The 18,800-nt window shown below is 40.4% G+C and overlaps 1 protein-coding gene across 1 annotated transcript in view; it reads left to right on the top strand.

The window, feature by feature from the left end:
* Positions 1-18,800, top strand: part of LOC126249545 (cuticlin-5) — a 339,366-nt gene that overhangs the window by 311,152 nt on the left and 9,414 nt on the right. Inside the window, exons 8-10 of the mRNA XM_049951209.1 lie at positions 333-487; positions 1,402-1,480; positions 5,110-5,272. Coding sequence (XP_049807166.1) covers positions 333-487; positions 1,402-1,480; positions 5,110-5,272 — 397 coding nt within the window. The remainder of the gene's footprint in view (positions 1-332; positions 488-1,401; positions 1,481-5,109; positions 5,273-18,800) is intronic.

Below are 18,800 nucleotides of genomic sequence, written 5' to 3'. Positions count from 1 at the left end.
ACAAGTACCAGTGAAATTCTTCTTTTCTATTCCAAATCCACTACAGAACATGTTTGAAGTAAAGGAACACGCGATTCCTTTCATGAGACCCAGACTGACAAAGAAATACTTTGAAAGTGGTAGTATCATAATAATGTATCCAAGACCAAACAAGTAACTGAGAATATAAGTTATAAGCATGTGCATAAGGAAAATATTTTGTTGCATTTTGATAATTTGTTATGAAAAATTAACTTCTGATTATAAAATATATTTTTGCCATTAACATTGAAACTAAAACAGAATTGTGTCTGTGAATGTAAGAAACTTATTCAGTTCCATGTATACTGTAGGGTTGCAACGGGAAACCCTGTGGTATTCACACTGTCACCACCAGAATGTTACATGGAAATACGCTATGGATATGGTACTACTGGTAACCGCGTGTCGGGGCCTGTTAGAGTTGGTGACCCTCTTACTCTCATTATCTACATGCGTACCAAGTATGGTAAGTGTATATGAAACAGTTAGCTTTAGTTAAACTGTAGCAAGCATGTTGGAAATTTATTGACAGGTGATCCACCTGGTTCCCATCTGGAGAGAAGTTGCTCTTGCTGAGTGTCTATGCACAAATGTCAGCTTCAGAGACCACAACCATATATAAGCCACCAACAACTCACAACAGACACACTAAAAAGTTTCAGTGAAGTAATGTAATGCACAGAATGAAACTATGGGGTAACTGCTGGCAACAACAGCTTATCATTATCAAAATTGCTGTCATTATCTTCTGGTAGCTGAACCAAAATGATTATGTTTTTTTGCAGGTTATTGCAGAATGCCATGTCTAGCTTAAATAATCTCCACTTATAAGACCTCTATTGTTTTGTGTGTACTTGTATCAACAAAACTTTGGAATTTGAAAAATGAAAACATTTTCTCTCTGGACTGTTATTAAATGTATTTAGTTACAATAGCGATTTTGGCTATTGTGACGGTCTTAAGTAATAACTCACTATAAAAAGTGTCAATGCATATTCATTCATATTAAGCAGAAATCAGCCTCGCCTCAATCATATTTACATATTTCATGTCATATTCATAATAATACAGGATTACTCTCGATCTGTATTAATGGATGTAGCAGTCCAAGTAATGCCTGTGAACCTGACCTCTGCAACCAATTGTGTGCTTTCCTGATATTGAATAATTGTCTTATTTTACTAGACATATTCAATTACTTAAGAAGAGAGGAAAGGGAGTAAGTTTTACTTTTGATGTATATAAGCAGATCCACACTTAAAAGATTGTTCCATTAATTACTGCACTGAATGTAGATGCCATCTTCTTCACAGAATTCAGTATTTTCATTAGATTCATCTAATGATAGCAGCATATTTATACAGATATTTTTGTTTTCAGATGGTTTTGACATTGTCGTAAATGACTGTTTTGCACACAATGGAGGAAATAAACGGATACAACTGATTGATCAGTATGGGTAAGTTAATACTGCTGTCACAGAAACTAATTTACATTTGATGCAAGTGAAGCAATTAATACATGTAAAATTATATATAATGGATGACAATTATTCATTTCCTTGCAATGTAGTTTACTCACAGTGCAGATTTGCTTCACAGATAATTACTGTGAAATGTGTTGCAGTGTCCATCATCACTCAAAGGAAGTACTTATTCTTAGATGTGGTGGAAGTGTTAAAAACTGAAATTATATTTTTGGAATTCTTCATTACTGTTATAAGTTTTACCTTAAAAATGCAAAACAAAATAGATACATTACGCGGTTCAAATGAGATCAATTACATTTTTCTGAAGTTCATTACCAGTTCTATTTCCATAATGAAGTCATCTACATTGTATAAATTATCTGCATTTTTAATACAAGTTTGCTAAAATAATATGTACTGGTGAAAACACAATAACAGTAATAAAAGAATAAATGCTTAGTGGATTATTTTCAGAGGGAAGGCAACAGAAACTTAAGGAATATCTGTTAAACTCTATATCAACTATGCAATATAATTTGATTTTTGTATTAGAGCAGTTTATTGTAGGGCTCCAAAACAACAGCACTCCATATAACTGGGAAAAATATGACTGCACAGTGAATATCACCTAGCTATCAAAACCGTAAGGTTGTGGAAATTAGTAGGGCTATGAGGACACAAATTTAGCAGAGTAGTTAAAGTTCCCACGGGATGTAGAATGAAAATTCATACTTCATACACTTCTTTTGGAGTGGCCTCAAATACTCAACAGGTGTCATGGAAGTGTATCACAATGAAATTTTCATATTGGAATGGTGCACTGTGAAGGTAGGGATGACAGGTCAAGAGCAGGGATGGCTTCATCCAAAGCAGTGGGTCAGAAAGTTAGTTTACCATCTCAGCAGTTGACAATGCATTGCCTGAAGGAGGAATGGATGTTTGTGTGGAGATGTGCTTTTCTGATAGCTGTTCAATTGTTGCCACACAACATACATTTTGTGCACACTTCAATATTTCTTTAATTTTGTGGTGATTTCATGGGCTGTGGTAACTCAGTTTTTCTTCATTGCACATTTCTAGTTGCTGTGACGGTGTCAACCAATTATACAATTGACTGCCAGGCAGGAGTAAGACTTTGGATAGAAATATTGAAGTGTGAACAAAATGTATGTTGTGTGGCAACAACTGAGCAGCTATTAGAAAAGAACTTCTCTACACAAACATCCATTGCTCCTTCATGCAATGCATTGTCAATTACTGAGATGGTAAACTAACTTTCTGACCCACCACTTTCAATGAGACCATCTCTTGACCTGTCTCACCTATCATCACAGTGCACCATTCCAATCTGAAAATTTAATTGTGGCACACTTCCGCAGCATTTTTTGAGTGTTTGAGATCACAGTAAGAGGGTTGTTTTGCCATCTATCTGACACTTGGAACTCAAGAATATAGCTGCCCTTCAACCTTCTGCTCACTCTGTGAGGTGTATTCTTCATATTAACATCCAATTCCTCCCATAAAAGTTGGCTGTAGTGTAAGAACTTGGTAAACACAGTTTTGTTGCTTGGCAATACGATGTGCTGGCGTTACTTAGTAATGAGGCACACTTTCATCTGTCTGAATACACAAGATGTGTACTATCCCCCTCCTCCCAAATGTATTTTACTGTAATACTCATGTTCAACATAGCACAGATGCCTAGGATTTTAATAAAAGTAAAAATAAAATATATAAAATGTTTTAATAAAATGACACTGTATCTCAGTATCTAAGATTCATTGTTTATATCAGTTGATAAAGGATCCTTGTGCACTTGAAGGAGAATACTGGAGAGGTATTAAAATTGGTTCACCGTCTCTTTTACTGGTACAACAAATGCAAGAGACTTCAACAAAAATACACTGTCTGTATAGAAAAAAAATCTTTGTAAGAAAATTTAAAATGTTAAAGCATTGAGAGATGTAGACACAGACTCAGACTGTTATATAGTTAAATTAAAGATCAGATTTACCCAATTAAATAAAAAGAATGGAAAAACTAATAAAACAAACAGGAGCTATGACCCACACCAGTAAATTAATAATGACAAATATCTTAAATAACACAAATCATTCATTTAACAGATGATATAGAAGAAATGGTACCAAGTCTCAAAAAGACAAGCTGAGAATCTATCTCTTTTGAACCCATGAAGAAAAAATGCATGGTGGACACCAGACTGTGACAAATTCCATGAAGAAAGACACCAAGCATGGTTAAAGTTTTAAACACACAAAACAGAAGAAAATGATATCAACCTCAAAAAGCAAAGTAAAAAATTCACAAAAAACATTAGGAGAATCAAGAGAGAATTTCACAAAGACATAATAAACTCTGTAGAAAATAATTATCACAAAACCAATCCCAGGAATTACTAAAAAATCTTTGGGAAACAATGAGAACTGTATGAGCACCCTATGATTATACCATACTGAAAGATGAAGATACATGAATGGCACACAGTTACAGAGCAAATGGTGAAATCATGGCATAAGCATTTAGTAAACTTTTGAACTGCAGAGAACCACAGGACCTCTTACAAATCAATCTAAATACACTAATAAAAACCAAACTCAACAATTACACACTCCAACTTTCAAAGAAATAGTAAAAGCAACTAAAGGACAAAAAATTTTAAGGCATATGGAGAAGGTCGGGTATTTTTTGAAATGTGGAAATATTCAAGTGACACATTCAGTAACTCCTTGCACATGCCTCTAACAAAAATTTGGATAATTGATCAACTCGCAAGCATTGACCATGGCCATCATCCACCCTCTACACAAGAAGGGAATAACGGTGATCCAGACAACCACAGAGGAATCACTCTCCTAGACTGCACATACAAGATTTCATCTAAGATCGTATGGGGTAGAATCAAGGAACAACTAGAACAAAAGTTGGAGAATACAAGAGAGCAGACCATGGAGAACATGTGCAGAGTAGATTATTAGTTTAAAATTAATTACAGCATACTGCAAGAAATGGAAAAAGCCTCTGCCAATACCATTTGTAGACTTTAAGAAAGCATATGATTGTCTCCACAGATCTTCAGTATTAAAAAGTCTGTGGAATCTAGGACTTCATCCAAAATTAATTAAACTATTAGAACTTACTCTAAACAACAGCAAAGCAAAAGCCAAGTTTAGAAAAGAAATTTTCTGAGCCAAGACCCATAAAAACAGGTTTAAGTCAAGGTGCACTGGCCTAGCCCACATGTTGCTATGGTTGTTTCGAGTACACTGCAGAAGTTTCATCGTGAAGCCCTAACACATCCCCCATACAGTCCTGATCTGTCCCCAGATGATTTCTAAAGAAAGACATTTATGATCGTTGATTTGCTTTGGATGAAGAGGTGTACACCTAAGTACAATCATGGTTCTGTAGGCAACTGCAAGCATTCTTCCATGAAGGCATTGGTCCTTTTGTCTCTCACTGGGATTAACCATGTGAACAGTTATGGCAATTACTTTTGAAATATTAAACAGTTTACATGCTTTTTTCCCAACTTGTCTCATTTACATTTGACTGCCCCTTGTATACAAAAACTCTCTTAGTGTAATTTTTGTCCATTGAAGGTGTCCTGTGGATGAAAAACTTATAAGCAGATTTCGAGGAGCATGGAGTGAAACTGGAGTATTTGAAACACAAGTTTTTGCATACATGAAAACTTTTCGTTTCACTGGATCACCAGCACTGTACATTGAGTGTGATGTGAGAATGTGCCATGGGCGCTGTCCGGTAAGTATGTTGAGCCTATTGAAATTATTTTATGAAACTAAATGAGCCACAATTATTCAAGAATTTTTAAATGAAATTAATATAAAAAAGTTTTTGCTGGTACTGCAACAGCATAAGTGTTTATGAATTAAAAACATATAGAAATAATTTTCACCAGATTTAACATTGGCCTCTTAGTATTACTTTTTGATATTTTAATTCTTAACACAACATTCAAGTATCAAGATTAGTGCAGTATACATGTTGACAAGCATGTGTGATATTTTCCAAACAACATAGTTATTGTAAGGGTTGCACAATGAGGAATTAAAATTAATGAATGCAGTGGTTCTGAATCTTTCAGTACTTGAGGGTCTGCCCCGATAACTCAGTGGCCAGTGCGGTGGAACGCCATGCAAAGGGGCCTGGGTTTGATTCCCGGCTGTGTCAGAGATTTTCTCTGCTCAGGGACTGGATGTTGTGTTGTCTTCATCATCATATCATCCCCATTGATGTGCAAGTCACCAAAGTGGCGTCACCTAAGAAGACTTACACCAAGTGACATGTCTACCTGATGGGAGGCCCCAGCCATACAAAATTTCATTTTTCAGTACTTGAGGGTCCATAGAGACAGGGAGAATTGCTAGTGATTGACAAAGAGTTTTCAGTTTTAGATACTTATTTTTAGCATTAATTTTGAAAATGATGTGTTGTTGGTGGCTTGATGGTGACCAGTGCCAGACCACAGAACCAAAGGATGGGGTTCAATCATCAGTGAGTCTCAGGATTTCTTTTCTGTCTCTTACTGCCTCTCTCACCTCTGGAAATTACTTCATGTGTGAAAAGTTCCAAGTTGCACATTACACCTTAGGTCCAGTCTGACTAGCTGAGTAAGTCACTTTAAGGAATGGAGGTAAACAAGAGCATACCATCTCCAATAGGACAGCACCTAGTAAAGCATACTAGAATTCAAAGCGAATTTAGGGTTGTGGACAGATTCAGTTTACAATATTATTGTCATGACTATGGTCTCAATCTGTAGATTTTACAGCCTTTTGTAAGTCAGACTTTTAGTATCAGAAATCTATTCAATTTTTTTCTCTGAAAGTTAATTCACATTGAAGGAAGGAAGAAGAAATTTGGTTTAATATGCTATTGATGTCGAGGTCATTAGAGACAGAGCATAAGCACAGATTATGTCAAGGGTGGGATGGAAATTGGCTGTTCCCTTTTCAAAGGAACCATCCTGGCATTTGCCCAGAGCAATTTAGGGAAACATGGAAAGCTCAAATGTGGATGGCTGGATGTGGGTTTGAACAGTTGTCCTCACAAATGCGAATCCAGTGAATGCAGGTTCAGTGTGATAATTACTGTGCCACCTTGCTCTGCAAATAATTCACATTGACTATATGGTATAGTGATGGGGGAACAGCAAAGGGAATAGATGCATTTGCAGATCCAGGGTTTGGTTTTCATGGAGTCACAGTTTGTTCGTGATTTAGGGTGATTTTCGAAATATGTTTCATCTTTGGAATTTGTGTTTGGGGAAAGGGAGATGAGAATAATGCCTAAAACCCGTCTAGAGTGTTATCCTGTTGTTCAGATGCCTACTTTCACTGTAGATTATATATGTCCACAATTTATCTCCCCCTTGAACTCCTCCCCTCCCACCCCACTCCCCCACCCCACCCCACCCCATCCCACCTCCACCCCCAATCCCTTCCACACAAATGAAACTGGCCATTACCGTGTTTTAATGTACCACAGATGCCTAGGATTGTAATTAAAACAACAATAACAATAAAGAATATAAAATGTTTTAATACACTAATTTGTTTCTATCAGTACTTAGTACATCATCATAAAATAAGTTCAAAGAAATTGAAATTCAGATAAATAAATCATTTGAGAAGTGCTTGTCACAAATATTGAGACATATGTATGTCATGAAATTGATACATTATATACAGTCAAAGTGTGCACTAATCATTATTAGTATTTCATTTAGCACTATGATTCTGAATACAGGTCTGCAGTCTGCAGACTGCAGCTATGGAAACTTGTAAGTGGGGAGATGCTGTTTGTTTCAGTTGTTTCTGCCTATATTTGGGAGAGACTGGTCTTTCTGTTATTATCTCCATAGTGAAAAATCTTTCCCTCTCTGTCTTGTCTTCCTCAATATCTGTGGGCTCATGAACATGTTGGATTTTTTGTTCACAACAGGTACAGTCAACCTGTGTATGAGCACCTTTAGCTGGTTGGAATGTTTTCTGCAGTCATTCATGTCACAAGCCCATATGCATGGAAAAGCAGTTAAAAAGCAGAATTCCTTGCCATTATCAAGATTCTTGAATGAGATTTTCACTCTGCAGTGGAGTGTGCACTGATATGAAACTTCCTGGCAGATTAAAACTGTGTGCCAGACCAAGACTTGAACTCAGGACCAGTGCCTTTCACGGGCAAGTGCTCTACCATCTGAACTACCCAAGCACGACTCACGCCCCGTCCTCACAGGAGACGAGGTACTGGTGGAAATAAAGCTGTGAGGACGGGGTGTGAGTCCTGCTTGAGTAGCTCAGATGGTAGAGCACTTGGCCGCGAAAGGCATTGGTCCCAAGTTCGAGTCTTGGTCCGGCACACGGTTTTAATCTGCCAGGAAGTTTCATCAAGATTCTTAGTTTTCATCCTAGACAGTTCTTCATAAGTTAGCTGAAATGTTTATAAATTGTACAAGTAAATTAGTAAATTGTTCTGTAGAAGGAATCATGACCCCCATCCCCTTCCCCTTGTATCTGCACCTATAAAAATGAAAAGATGAATTTATCTGAGGGGGAAAAATATCAAGCTACACAAAATATGGCTGTGAAAGTGTGTGCACTTGATATATTCATAACACTCAGCTTCTGAAGAATGACTCATATTTCACAGCTGGAAATTACCTACATTTCCATTGTCACATACACTACAAAAAAGAGTAACATCGAGACTAAGAGATGAGATCACAATGAAATTTATTCCACCAATTAGGCCAGGGATATGACACTACACAAAAGATTAGCATTACAGACCTGTACGTAGACTGTGACTGTGGAAATTCAGTATGGAGTAGCACCATGATGTCCTCCAATCAGAGCTGCTAGAAGCAATGGCATGGAATCGAAGAGTGTCTGGATATGTTGCTGGGGAACACTCTGCCACATAGTTTGTAGGCACATCCACAAAGAATCAACTGTGGCCTGAATGAACAAGTTGCCAACCAACCACATCCCAGACGTGTGACGTGTGTCATGTCAGGCAAACAGATAGGCCAGGGAAGCAGTGGTACCCATGATTCTTCAAAGAAGGCTTGCATATTCCTTGTTTATATGTCGCTCACACCGACACAGGGAAAACAGTGATCAAAGTTTACAAAAGTTTATTGACCAAGAAAAGAAATGTCTGATTTAACAATAATAATAAAATCGCAATTACAGTGTCTCACAGATATGAAGACTTGACACTATGGTGATTGCAGATTGTGACAAAGTAACATAATTGGAATGTTCGTAGATAAATACACTTGTATGGAAATATTCTAAGTCCGATGAAACTGTCCTGAATATCACCAGCATAGGAACAGAAAAGTCTATTCAGGATACAGTCTGATTGCACCAAGGGAAACAACAAAGAATGCTGAATACAATGGCACCAGTCCCTACGATGGATTTTGATAGTGTCCAGAGGCTAGGAGAAGCACCCGAAGCCAGAAGAACTGACCTGTGCAACTCTGGTGCTGACCTTTCCATCCTAGTTTTGTGGTCATGTGTGTGGTGGATGCGAATAGGTCCCTTGGAAGTTGTGGCCACTGCTGGGGCTGATACTGCTGCCTGGTGTCCGTCCATTACTGTGACAGGGCGAGTTTGTGACTCTGAGGCTGCATGCATGCCCGAGGTGCCTGAAGGGCTGCTGATCACTTTTTGCAAAGACATCCAGTATAGAATCCCTTTCCTGCCAGGAAGAGATGTGAGGCTGCAGCCCATCTCAGTGTCTTCATCTGGTTGCTGAACTTCAGCCAGGGCAGCATCCATGTCCATGTGGATGGTTTCTGGTATCACTGTGGTGGAGGCAGGGTTCTGGTCCTGGGTCATGATTTTCCTGTTCCAGTGAGCTGCCTCATCCTCTGTCATCTGCTCAGGTGAGGCAATGGCTCTGGAACAGAAACTGGAGTTATACCAGTATTGGGCATAGCAGCACCCAGGCATTTTCAGAGCTGATTGATGTGCTTGCAGCAGGTGACACTGTCAGACAAAGTAACTTCCACCATAGCTCAGCCAAGGAGATGGGAGATGGTGGCAAGTAGACATTGTCATCAACATTGAGAGAATTTAAGGGGTCACACAGAGTCTTGAATGGCACAGTGATGGTGCCAAGGATGCAGCAGAGAGAGTTGGGATTGGTGAGAACATCCATGTAGTTTCTCCACTGGGGAGGAGCCGTCCTGAGGAGTGGCTTGATAGAATCCCAGGAATGACAAGAGGGTATATTCCAATGGCCTATGCTGATGGAGTTTGGTCATTTGTGTTTTGAACGTCCTGACAGATATTTCTGCTTTGCCATTCAAATCTGGGTGAAATGGTGCTGTTTGGATCCGTTGGATGCCATGTTTTTGCAAAATTGTGTGAACATTGAAGACGTGAATTGAAGTCCATCATCCAGACAATTGTTTTGATAAGTTCTTTAATGGCAAAAATATGTGAAAGAGCATGCCTGGTGTGGTCCGAGGATGTGTCTGACAGTTTTGAGACATAGGGAAATCCGCCCCCTGCATCAACCACAGTAAGCCAGTAGGAGCCAAGGAAAGGTCCAGCAAAGCCAATGTGTAGGCAGAACCAAGGTTCCTGGATATCAGGCCAGGTGTAGTAATGACAATGGGGACCTCCCTGTTTGCTTTGGCATGTAGGACAGGAGGAGACTAGGGCAGTAATGGCTGTGTCCATGCCCTTCCAATACCCATTGTGTGTGAGAGGCATTTAGTCAGGATGATGCCTCAATCTCTTTCATGTTGGAGCTGCAATACCCATTCATGTAAGATTTTTGGAATAACTATGCATGTTTTGCCAGCATCACCTTGTATGAGGAGGATACTATGCAATGAGAGGCCATGTCAATGATGCCAGAATCCTTGAATGTTTGGATTGCCAAAGCCTTTTCAGTCTGGGGGCCATCCATTCCAGACCATGTTGTTGACAAGTGTGGGATGCTTACTGGTGTGTTGAGAGATGAGTTTTGCATCAAATGGGAGGCAAGTGACAGCCTCAGCTGCCACAGTGTCTAAGTGAAAACACACCTCAGGAATGTCATCAAACTCCTTGTCATTGCACCCAGGTGGTCAGGATAGCAGGTTTGTGTTGGCATGCTGTGATGAGGTTCTATACCAGATGTCATATATGTAGACGGAAAGAAGAAGGACCCACCACTGAAGGCACTGTGCAGTGCAAGTGGAATAGTGGCTATGAAAATGAATAATGACAGAAGCGGTTTGTGGTCAGTCAGGAGAGTGAATCGACAGCCGTAGATGTAATCACGGAACTTCTTTATACTGAAGATGATGCCCGGGGCTTCTTTTTCTATTTGACTGTAATTGCACTGTGGTGAAGACAGAGTTTTGGACACAACCACAAATGACCATTCAGTCACATTGATGTTGTGAAAGAGAACCATCCCCAGACCATAATCTGAGGTATCTGCTGCCAGTACCAATGGATCAATGGATATTGTGGATTGTAAGCCATCAACCATGTGGGACACAGGAGTGATTGCTTGAGCATTGAGAGTGCCTTGGCACATTCTGGGGCCCATTCCCACTTGATATTTTTCTGCAGTAGTTAGTGTAGTGGTTCCACCAGGGCCTGCCAAATGCTTCACAATGTGCAGACGTGCGGAAGTGCTGCACATGTGTGCACGTGTGCGACAGCGACATCTGTTATTAGACATGTGTCCTAAATGAACAGCGGCGGCTCCACTTCCCTGTTTATGTGGTACTAGCAAGAGCGCAACATACCCAGTCTCGTTTACCCGTGGTGACCATAAACATAATGGAGAAGTACTGAGAAATGGCAGGTACTGTGCAAAGGACGGTAGATCTATGTTCTCAGTCGTTTAAAAATGACTGGGAACTGCAATTCTTTTTTGTAGCCGTTGGTGAAAACTCACAGTGTTTGCTGTGCCGCCGAATAATAGGCGGCCAGCATAGGTTTTCAGTTGAAAGACAGTACAATACATACCACAAAGACGAGTGAAGTGTACTCAACAGTGAAGAACGGCAAGCAAAATTAAATGTCCATACGAAAATGGATGAGACACATCAACTCGATTTTACTGTACATCAAAGTAACTGATACTTCTTGAACTCTTAGTTTCTTGTGTTACATTTATGTCTATTTTACTGTATGCTGTACAATTTACTGTTTTCAGTTTTCCAGAATGACAACCACACTAAATCTTCACTGCGAGCAAGTTTTAAAATCGCATTAAGAATTGCACAATCTGGGAAACCCTTTTCTGAAGGGGAGTTTGTGAAAGGGTGTCTGATTGATGCTGCAGAACTTGTGTGTCCCACGAACGTTAGCAGGTTTCAAGAATTCAATCTATCCAAACAAACAGTGACAAGACGTATTAGTGCTATGGCCGGCGATGTGCACAGGCAGCTAACAAAAATGGCTAAAGATTTTGTTGCTTTCTCTGTTGCGCTCGATGAAGCAACAGATCTTACAGATACAGCCCAGGTTGTGATATACATACGAGTTGTCGATAACACACTTTGTGTAAAAGAGGACGTTTTGGATCTAGTACCTTTGAAAGGGACTACTACAGGTGCGGACTTACTCCAAGCTGTCGAGCAAGCGATTGATGTGGTCGGTACAGACTGGAATCGGTTAGTCTCAGTGACCACAGATGGAGCACCATCAATGCAAGACCATCAGAGAGGACTCATAGCACGGATGCGCAAAAAGCTTGGGCACACAGACGAGACGTTGTATGGAATTCACTGCATTCTGCATCGAGAGGCGCTTTGTGCAAAATCAGTAACGTTAGCAAACGTCATGCAAATTGTTGTGCGTACTGTAAACTATCTGAAGACACATGGGCTTACGCATTGTCAGTTTCGGCAGTTCTTGGAGGAATTAGGAGCGAAGTATGGCAACACACCTTACAATACCGAAGTATGCTGGCTCAGTCGAGGTAAAATGCAGAAAATATTTTTTTGTTTTACGATTGGCCATGTTGTTGTTGTTGTGGTCTTCAGTCCTGAGACTGGTTTGATGCAGCTCTCCATACTATTCTATCCTGTGCAAGCTTCTTCATCTCCCAGTACTTACTGCAACCTACATCCTTCTGAATCTGTTTAGTGTATTCATCTCTTGGTCTCCCTCTATGATTTTTACCCTCCACGCTGCCCTCCAATGCTGCACTTGTGATCCCTTGATGCCTCAGAACATGTCCTACCAACTGGTCCCTTCTTCTTGTCAAGTTGTGCCACAAAATCCTCTTCTCCCCAATTCTATTCAATACCTTCTCATTAGTTATGTGATCTACCCATCTAATCTTCAGCATTCTTCTGTAGCACCACATTTCGAAAGCTTCTATTCTCTTCTTGTCTAAACTATGAGTATTTATCGTCCATGTTTCACTTCCATACATGGCTACAATCCATACAAATACTTTCAGAAATGACTTCCTGACACTTAAATCAATAATCGATGTTAACAAATTTCTCTTCTTCAGAAACGCTTTCCTTACCATTGCCAGTCTACATTTTATATCCTCTCTACTTCGACCATCATCAGTTATTTGGCTCCCCAAATAGCAAAACTCCTTTACTACTTTAAGTGTCTCATTACCTAATCTAATTCTCTCAGCATCACCCGACATTCCTTTATCCTCGTTTTGCTTTTGTTGATGTTCATCTTATACCCTCCTTTCAAGACACAGTCCATTCCGTTCAACTGCTCTTCTAAGTCCTTTGCTGTCTCTGACAGAATTACAATGTCATCGGCGAACCTCAGAGTTTTTATTTCTTCTCCATGGATTTTAATTCCAACTCCGAATTTTTCTTTTGTTTCCTTTACTGCTTGCTAAATATACAGATTGAATAACATCGGTGAGAGGCTACAACCCTGTCTCACTCCCTTCCCAACCACTGCTTCCCTTTGATGCCCCTCGACTCTTATAACTGCCATCTGGTTTCTGTACAAATTGTAAATAGCCTTTTGCTCCCCGTATTTTACCCCAGCCACCTTCAGAATTTGAAAGAGAGCATTCCAGTCAACATTGTCAAAAGCTTTCTCTAAGTCTACAAATACTAGAAATGTAGGTTTGCCTTTCCTTAATCTTTCTTCTAAGATAAGTCGTAAGGCCAGTATTGCCTCTCGTGTTCCAACATTTCTACAGAATCCAAACTGATCTTCCCCAAGGTCGGCTTCTACCAGTTTTTCCATTCGTCTGTAAAGAATTCGCGTTATTACTTTGCAGCTGTGACTTATTAAACTGATAGTTCGGTAATTTTCACATCTGTCAACACCTGCTTTCTTTGGGATTGGAATTGTTATATTCTTCTTGAAGTCTGAGGATATTTCGCCTGTCTCATACATCTTGCTCACCAAATGGTAGAGTTTTGTCAGGACTGGCTACCCCAAGGCCGTCAGTGGCTCTAACGGAATGTTGTCTACTCCCGGGGCCTTGTTTAGACTCAGGTCTTTCAGTGCTCTGTCAAACTCTTCACGCAGTATCGTATCTCTCATTTCATCTACATCCTCTTCCATTTCCATAATATTGTCCTCAAGTGCATCACTCTTGTATAGACCCTCTATATACTCCTTCCACCTTTCTGCTTTCCCTTCTTTGCCTAGAACTGGGTTTCCATCTGAGCTCTTGATACTCATTAAAGTGGCTCTCTTTTCTCCAAAGGTCTCTTTAATTATCCTGTAGGCAGTGTCTATCTTGCCCCTAGTGAGATAAGCCTCTACATCCTTACATTTGTCCTCTAGCCACCCCTGCTTAGCCATTTTGCACTTCTTTTCGATCTCATTTTTGAGACGTTTGTATTCCTTTTTGCCTACTTCATTTACTGCATTTTTATAATTTCTCCTTTCATCAGTTAAATGCAATATTTCTTCTGTTACCCAAGGATTTCTACTAGCCCTCTTCTTTTTAACTACTTGATCCTCTGCTGCCTTCACTACTTCATCCGTCAGAGCTACCCATTCGTCTTCTACACTATTTCTTTCCCCCATTCCTGTCAGTTGTTCCCTTATACTCTACCTGAAACTCTGTACAACCTCTGGTTTAGTCAGTTTATCCAGGTCCCATCTCCTTAAATTCCCATTTTTTTGCAGTTTCTTCAGTTTTAATCTACAGTTCATAACCAATAGATTGTGGTCAGAGTCCACATCTGCCCCTGAAAATGTCTTACAATTTAAAACCTGGTTCCTAAATCTCAGTCTTACCATTATATAATGTATCTGGTACCTTCTAGTATCTCCAGGATTCTTCCATGTTTGGTCATAGTAACATTCTTACATGAGAAGAGAAAAACTGAACCTTTGTTGGAAGACCCTTGTTGGATATCAGACGTTGCATTTCTCGTGGACATTACGTCTCACATGAATAGCCTGAACGTCAGTTTGCAAGTTGAAAATAATTTAATTTCTGACATGTTGGAAAAAGTAAATGCCTTTGAAAGGAAGCTTGCGGTTTGGGAGAGAAAACACTGCACATTTCCCGACTCTTGGACTGGTCCATGAAAGTGCTAGATTTCAAGAATACGTGTCAATAATTGTAAAAATTAAGGAACAATTTCGAGCACGATTTTCAGATGTTACGAGTTTGTCTCCTGTCATTCACCTCTTTGCTCGACCGTCCTCGTCGTCAGTTGAAGTTGCTCTGAATGATCTTCAGATGGAACTGATTGACCTACAGTGCAATACAAGACTGAAGGACAAGCTCTTTGCAGTGCGAAGTACAAAAGAATTCTACGAAAATTTTCACAACAAGAATTTCCACTCCTGCACCGAGAAGCCGCGAGAGTTATGTCCATGTTCGGGTCGACATATGATTGTGAAAGATTTTTCTCAGTGAAGAAAAAATGAATAAATCAAGATTTCAATCAAACGTAAGTGATGAAAATCTTCGCAACTGCTTGCGTTTGTCAATGAGCCGTGCTTTTGTGCCCGATATTACCTATATCATTTCTCATGACCAGTGATAAACGCATTTGGATTTATTCCTTTCATAATTAAAAATTATTGTTTACTAACTGTGCATTATTGCCTCATTCTGCTCCATGTTACATTATTATCAGGAAAATTGGTCATTAAACTGGTTGTTACAATGTATACATACATTTAGGGTTTTTTTAATGTGTGAAGGGCTACGCTCAGCTGAAGTCGATAAAACATAACATTCATCTAATTGTCGGTTATTATGCAGATTTCAGACAGAACTGATGAAAGATATAGCAATAATGGTACTGAAATAACAGGTGATCATCGAGAGGTCTGCGGTTATCATTCTGTTCAGAGGTTAGTGAGACAGAAATTGTGTGGGTGTAACTGAGGGCACCAAGAATTAGTTATAGGAAACCTTGCATTAGTTTAATGTTATTTGAAATCATGAATAAGGTTCGTTGGAAGTCGCTAAGTGCTCTCTTTCTTAAATACTAGATCAAAAACATTACGCGTAGCCGGCCGAAGTGGCCGTGCGGTTCTAGGCGCTACAGTCTGGAGCCGAGCAACCGCTATGGTCGCAGTTTCGAATCCTGCCTCGGGCATGGATGTTTGTGATGTCCTTAGGTTAGTTAGGTTTAATTAGTTCTAAGTACTAGGCGACTGATGACCTCAGAAGTTAAGTCGCATAGTGCTCAGAGCCATTTGAACCATTTAAACCATTATGCGTATTTACGAACCGTCAGTCAAGCTGCCTTAATAAAAACCCATGGTTGTCAACTGTATGACTTGTCTTACTGGTTTAAACTGTTAACATAAAAGTAGACGTCTCAATGAGTAGACTGTGACAGTATTTTAAATGTTTAATACGCGAAATACCTTCCCATGGTTGACTTGCAAGCTATGGACATTAGAATGCGCCAGTATAGAGTATCCCAGCAAGTGGATAAAGCGACATCTGTGCGTAGAAACATGCACTACATGAACGCTGACGGCTGCGGCGTGCACGCTGTGACCCGGAAGTTGCACATGTGCAGGAGTACCGCACGCGTGCAGAATTTGTGGCCGGCCCTGGGTTCCACGACGGTGGCTGCATGTGGGATAAAATGCCTGTAGTCAGTCAGGTGTCTCAGGTGTCCCAGTACCGATTTAAACTGAGGTGTATTCATTAGTGGAGGGTAGATGTTGCATGGTGTCAACATATTCTGGTATAGGATGAATACCCATGGCTTTGAACAAGTATCCAAGGTACATGACTTGAGAAACAAAGAACAGACATTTGTCTTTGCTAGATATGAGATTTTCCTCTTGTAGCACTGTGAAGAGGTCGCCCAGGTTGTCTGCTAACTCCTTGGCATCCTCCCCTGCGACTAGTATGTCATCCAGATAATTGACTACACCAGGAAGTGGTTGGACCTGTTGCTCCAGGTACCTTGAAATATGGCAGGAGCACTAGCAATTCTGAATGGAAGGTGATTGTACAGGAATAGCCCAAAAGCGGTGTTAATAACGAAAATTCATTTGGAGGATTTGTCCAAAGGGAGCTGTAAGTAGGCACCTTTAAGCTCACCTTTGGCATATATTTTGCCTCTGCCAGTTTGGTTGACTTAAAATCTCCACAAACTCATAGTGCGCCATTTGGTTTTTCTACCAGAGCTATGGGCATCACCCATTGACTGTTGGCCACCAGAGTGATGATGGCTGTCAGGAGCATGGTTAGCCGGCCGGGGTGGCCGAGCGGTTCTAGGCGCTACAGTCTGGAACCGCGCAACCGCTATGGTCGCAGGTTCGAATACTGCCTCGGGCATGGATGTGTGTGATGTCCTTAGGTTAGTTAGGTTTAAGTAGTTCTAAGTTCTAGGGGACTGATGACCTCAGAAGTTAAGTCCCATAGTGCTCAGAGCCATTTGAACCATTTTTTTAGAAGCATGGTTGCACTGAAAAACCCTTAATTCCAGAGGTGTGACGCTCAAAAACAGATGCAAATTTGTTCAGCAGCCATGTCATGTAAGATTTTGTAGTCACTGAGTGGATGACAGGTTCTGCATCATTGATCTTGAGTCTGAGAGTGAAGAATAGGCCCATCCCTAGAAGGCTGACATGATGCAGTTTGTCTTCTACCAGAATCCGGTTTTGAATGGTGCATAAGAGATATAAGATTTTGGCTCAAAACTGATCTTTGATGTGGATGATATCATTAGTGTAGCTCCATAGACAATAACGGAATGGTTGGAGAGTTTGTGTTCCAAAAGTGGAATATGTGGTGCAATCAATGATGGTAGCCGAAGATCCTGTATCAATCTGAAAACTGACTGGATGTCCATTGACCTGAAGTGAGAGGTACATGGGACCAATGGTATGAGACAATGAAGCCTGAACAAAACCTGTGGTTGGTTAGGGAGAGTCATCACCTACTGATTCATGATTGTCTTCATCCCAGCTGTTATAGTTCACTGACATTTTGTGTGCTGACCCGCAGACCTGATCTTGGTGTCCTGTCTTGCTACACTCATCACACTTCACTCACCGGATTCAGCATTGTTGCCATGGATGGTGTGTGAAACATTGACTACAAGAGGGAAGTTGCTTCAAGCCTCAATGATGTGGGTGATCAGCAGGGTTAACAGGCTGCCTCTGGCTGGATCTCATTTCTGACTCCATGGGTATTGGGGCTTCATCATGAACACTGTTCAAAGGTCTTGAATAGCAGAGTGATTGTTTGAATGCTCAGATGAGAGGGAAGCATGTTTTCAGAGGAGGATTCTTCAATTTGAGTAGTTGTGTATGGAGATTGTCATCCGTTGCATGGACAAAGATCATATCTCTGACCAAAGATGCCACATACCACTGTTTGCAGTTGTTAGTGCACTGGAAATGGCAATCTCTGGAGAGGCCCTGCAATCGGACAATCTCTTCTTTATATGTTTCATTGGCTTGTTTGTGACAACTGAAAAATTTGTGCCTTGTGGTGGCAACATGGACCTGTGTGTCAAAGTATTCTGCAAGACTGGATGTCAGTTGTTCATAGGGGAACAAATGTGGTTGTGCTACAGGTTTAACTGCTCGAGGAGTTGGAAAATCCTATGATTTTGAGGGCAATGAAATACTGCTGTAGCCAAGCAACGTAGTGTGTCCAAGGTGACACCTCCTTGTCAAACTGCTCGAATGCCAGAGGTGTTGATTGGAGTCCAGAGACCATGGACAAAGGAGCTACCAGGTGATTGGAGAGTTCTGGCTGGATGGGGGTACCGGCAGTTACACACTCAAAAAAAATACAGTAGTTCAACATTTTGTTGTAACTGTTGAAAAACGAGTAGCAGATCTTTTGATAACTCTACCTGTTCCAT

Source organism: Schistocerca nitens, chromosome 3, assembly GCF_023898315.1.
Source record: "Schistocerca nitens isolate TAMUIC-IGC-003100 chromosome 3, iqSchNite1.1, whole genome shotgun sequence".
Lineage (NCBI taxonomy): Eukaryota > Metazoa > Arthropoda > Insecta > Orthoptera > Acrididae > Schistocerca > Schistocerca nitens.
This window is presented reverse-complemented; position numbering and strand designations above follow the sequence as displayed.